The 4,003-nt window shown below is 37.9% G+C and overlaps 1 protein-coding gene across 1 annotated transcript; it reads left to right on the forward strand.

Annotated features, from left to right (window-relative positions):
- The first annotated feature begins 761 nt into the window (after positions 1–761).
- On the forward strand, positions 762–3,703 carry LOC106178230 (innexin unc-9). Its single transcript, XM_013561338.2, has 2 exons — positions 762–1,099; positions 2,101–3,703. The coding sequence occupies exon 2, from the start codon at positions 2,102–2,104 to the stop codon at positions 3,323–3,325; it is 1,224 nt and encodes a 407-aa protein (XP_013416792.2). The 5' UTR covers positions 762–1,099; position 2,101; the 3' UTR covers positions 3,326–3,703.
- Positions 3,704–4,003: the final 300 nt, after the last annotated feature.

A 4,003-nucleotide genomic window follows, 5' to 3' on the forward strand; every position in this document is an offset into this window, starting at 1 on the left:
TGTGGAAAATCAATCTGTCGCCCTGGTAGAGGGTAAGAAAACCCTAAGTCAATAAAAAAAAAACTGCGTTTGTGATCAAAAGATCTATCTCAAGATTTCAATATTCTGTTAAAAAGCTTTTCTGATTTTTAATCATTTATTATTATTATTATTATTATTATTATTATTATTATTATTATCGTTGTTGTTGTTGTTATTTTTCAGTTATAGGCCTACCGAGTAAAACTTCTTCTCGTGCGAAATATTTGCATTTTCAAGGATAATAAAAAGACGAGTAATGCATGTGACTTCGTATTTCACATGCCCAGAGTATTTATTTCTTTCAGGCATAGTTTTTAAAATCAAACATTTATACATTATTTGCAGGCTTGGTGGAGAATGTCCACCACCTTGTTTTTGTTGTAAAAATGAGGAAAATTAGTGCAGGTAAAAGTTAAAGCCTCTCAATCTAGATCACACACAACAATATGATGCGTTCATCATAATTTTTTCCAAATTGTAATTGTTGATCTCAAGCATTTGCCTATAGAGTTACTATCTTAAATTGCAATGCTACCGTTTTTTCCCATGATTTCAATAGAAACAAACTTTTAAGTGAACAAATTTCCAAAATTTATTTAACGAGAAGGTCAGTCAAGAATTCTACATTGAAATTGAACAAGTACATAAATAGTGTCCACGCCCGGGCGTTCAACGTGTTGACTCTGCCGACGCCATATATTTCATACCGCAAAAAAAAAAAAGGATATCGGAGACCCTCTGACGGTTGATGGAGGTTATTGTGGTGGAACAGCCCAGTGCCGCGTCGCGTGACGAGGTAGGATTAAGTACACGTTAAGTAGACCATAACTCATGAACCTGTTTAAAACTTCTTAAATCACTGAGAAGAAAAGACGCGAGCCATTGCACGGGGTCGTCTTCAGAAAACCAACACAGATTTTTGCTACATCAGATGTCCGTTTTCATCACCTTTTTACTGTCAGGGAACAATAGACTGACCCTGTAGCATTCGTCGCTAGATGGTATCTACATAAAGAGAACAGCACCCGAGAAAGGAATGTCGGTTTAGGTTAGCGCTGAATAATACCTGAATTTATGGGTAAGTGTAGGCTAATTGCATATGTGCAAATTCACATGTTGGTGTGTTAAAGCAGTTTTACTGTTTGTCATATAAATGATAATGTAATGTTGGGTGTCGCCGATGTATAGCGTAAAAAGACTGTCGAATTTAACAGCATATACGATGCTGGTCAACCGATGCTGCTAATACAGCTAAACAAAATTCCTACGTAGCCTCTATTGTTTGATTAGATATTTCTGGGGTTTAGCTGGTTTAGGGTTTAAGGGTTAAGTGTGTGCATTTGGATAATATTGGATTATAAATCAAACAAATCAAGACTGTACACAATAGGATACTTGGTCCATTCACAATATACTATACCAACTATGCCACATACTACATATGCATGTATACAAGTAGGCGGACAGCAATCCATGTATTATGTCACATTTGACTTGGGTCATAAAATACGGGTCACCCACTGGCTCTCCGTGGTATTCAACTAGATTCCGTAAGATAATCCGATGGGGTTGAAAGCTCGCATGAGAGTATCTATTTACTATCTGCATAGGCCCCATGATATATACATTTCAAATAGGGACACGGTGCCACGGTCTCAGAATATCGTCATGCTCAGGCCTTCTTAGGTATAATTGTATGTTGATATCATCTACCAGTGTAGCTTACTGTCAGTCTTTTTTTTTATCTAAGTGTAAGATTTGTTGATACTTGATCAATGTAATGAACAGTCCATGGGAGCAAAATTAACCTCTGAATAACTGCAGTCCTTTTTGTCACGACCTTTCTTTTTTCTTATATAAAATACTGCTAGTGTCTACATCTTAATCGAACTTTGTAGAGCAAAGAGTGCAGCAGACCGCAATGTTGGAAAATAACTTTTCTTCTTTCAGAGCAATGATTATTTTCAAAGACACTTATCACACTTATCTATGCCCTTTTCACATCAACGTCCTTTTAATATGATGAAATATGATCCGTATTTACAAAACTATAACCCATACTAATTCATATATTTGCAGGATGGATTTCTTTGCACTGTTTGGCGGGCAGCATGGATCGAGCCTGTGGAAGAAGCTGCGATTTGATGATGATTTTTGCGACTACCTAAACAGTCGCTACACGGCGCTTATTCTTCTCACCATGGCCGTTTTGGTCAGTGCCAGGCAGTACGTTGGCGACCCCATCAACTGCTGGACACCGAACGAATTTAACGACCAGTGGATAAAATACACGGACGATTACTGCTGGCTTCAAAATTCGTATTTCCTACCGTTCAATGAAAATATCCCAGAAGTCGATGCCCCGCGCCCTCTCATAGCCTACTACCAGTGGGTCCCTTTTATTCTGTTGCTGCAGGCATTTCTTTTTTATTTACCTACGGTTGTGTGGCGACTTCTTAGCGACACCGCTGGTGTTAACATCCACTCCATGACAAAAATGATCAATTCCAAAGATTACCTGAATCCAGAGAAACGGAGCACAACAGTGAAATTTCTCGTAAGAAACATGGATAAATATTTCACAATAAAAAACCATTTCAATGGGAAACATGGCAAAAAGGGAACAAGTACGTGTTGCTTCATTGGAAAACGTCATGGAAATTTTCTTGCAGTTCTTAATCTTGTGTGCAAGGTGCTGTACGTCACAAATGCTGTGGGTCAAATCTTTTTACTCAATGCCTTTTTAGGCACAGCGTTTCACGTGTATGGTTTTGACGTGATTGACGATTTTATTCATAACAGGGATTGGACAGTCAATGGGCGGTTTCCTAGAGTGACGCTGTGCGACTTCAAAGTTCGTCGTCTAGGCCACAACGTCCAGCGTTATACCGTGCAATGCGTCTTACCCGTTAATATGTTTAACGAAAAAATCTTCATGTTTCTCTGGTTTTGGTTTGTCATCGTCTCAGCTGTAACCACCCTCGGGTTTTTCGCCTGGCTTTCAGATCTTTTACCGAGTAGACGCAGGCATTTCATTCGAAAACATTTAAAGGTGACAGGTAGTTTATCTCCCGCCGACGCCGATTTGTGTAACGAATTTGTCCACGATTACTTATATTTGGACGGAGTATTTACCTTGAGGCTAATCGGTAGAAATTCGAACACGATTATTCTGGCTGAATTCATATCTCAGCTCTGGTATTATTATCGAAAAAAATATAAGGGGATGCCACTCATTCCGATGGACAGTGATGAAGAATCGGAAGAGACAGAAAATGACAAAAAAGAATCTTTAGCAGTATGAACAGAAGAGATTAACGGTGATGTTTGTTACAGTCTGTTATATTCATCGATCCCATTCTGATCTAAAATATTGTACAAGATTTAGAATAAGGTACTAACTTCCGTTAGTATAGCTACATGTATCTGTATCAGCAGACAGATGAGCGGCAGGTGATGTAAATAAAAACAGACAGTTTGTATAAGTTACTACTCTAACCATGAAACATATTGTAAGTAAAGTGAACTTTTTTTTTTTTATAAATCCCATTGTCAGATGTGGAAAGCTAATTTTTTATATTTTATGTAAATATTTGTATTAGAGACAGGCGTGAGTCAGTGGAAGGCGTTACTTCTCATTAAAATGTTAAATGATTCGTCACCATAAAAATTTAATCACGCAGTCCCCATTTCTTTTCAGTTATCATTACAGATCAATAAATATACTTGATACAATTGTCCTCGCTTATCACTGAATTAATTCGAAGGGGGGAGGGAAGTCATGGTCAAGAGCCAGTTAAAAAATACATACCACGTACACCTATAGGCCTACACCGTATGTACTGCTTTCTTGACTTGCAATGGCCAATGCATCCCATTGTAATTTTTCAACATTTACAACAGAAGTAGCAGGATGAACTTGGTGGTTAAAATAAATTAATGTTCATCTTAAACTAGGACCCACCAAACAAGTTTTTGGTGG

Source organism: Lingula anatina, chromosome 2 (assembly GCF_051362555.1).
Source record: "Lingula anatina isolate TDL-2025a chromosome 2, LinAna3.0, whole genome shotgun sequence".
NCBI classification, from domain to species: Eukaryota; Metazoa; Brachiopoda; class Lingulata; order Lingulida; family Lingulidae; genus Lingula; species Lingula anatina.

Excerpts from the sequence above, each read along its gene's own strand:
- LOC106178230 (XM_013561338.2), top strand. The coding sequence starts at position 2,102 with ATGGATTTCTTTGCACTGTTTGGCGGGCAGCATGGATCGAGCCTGTGG.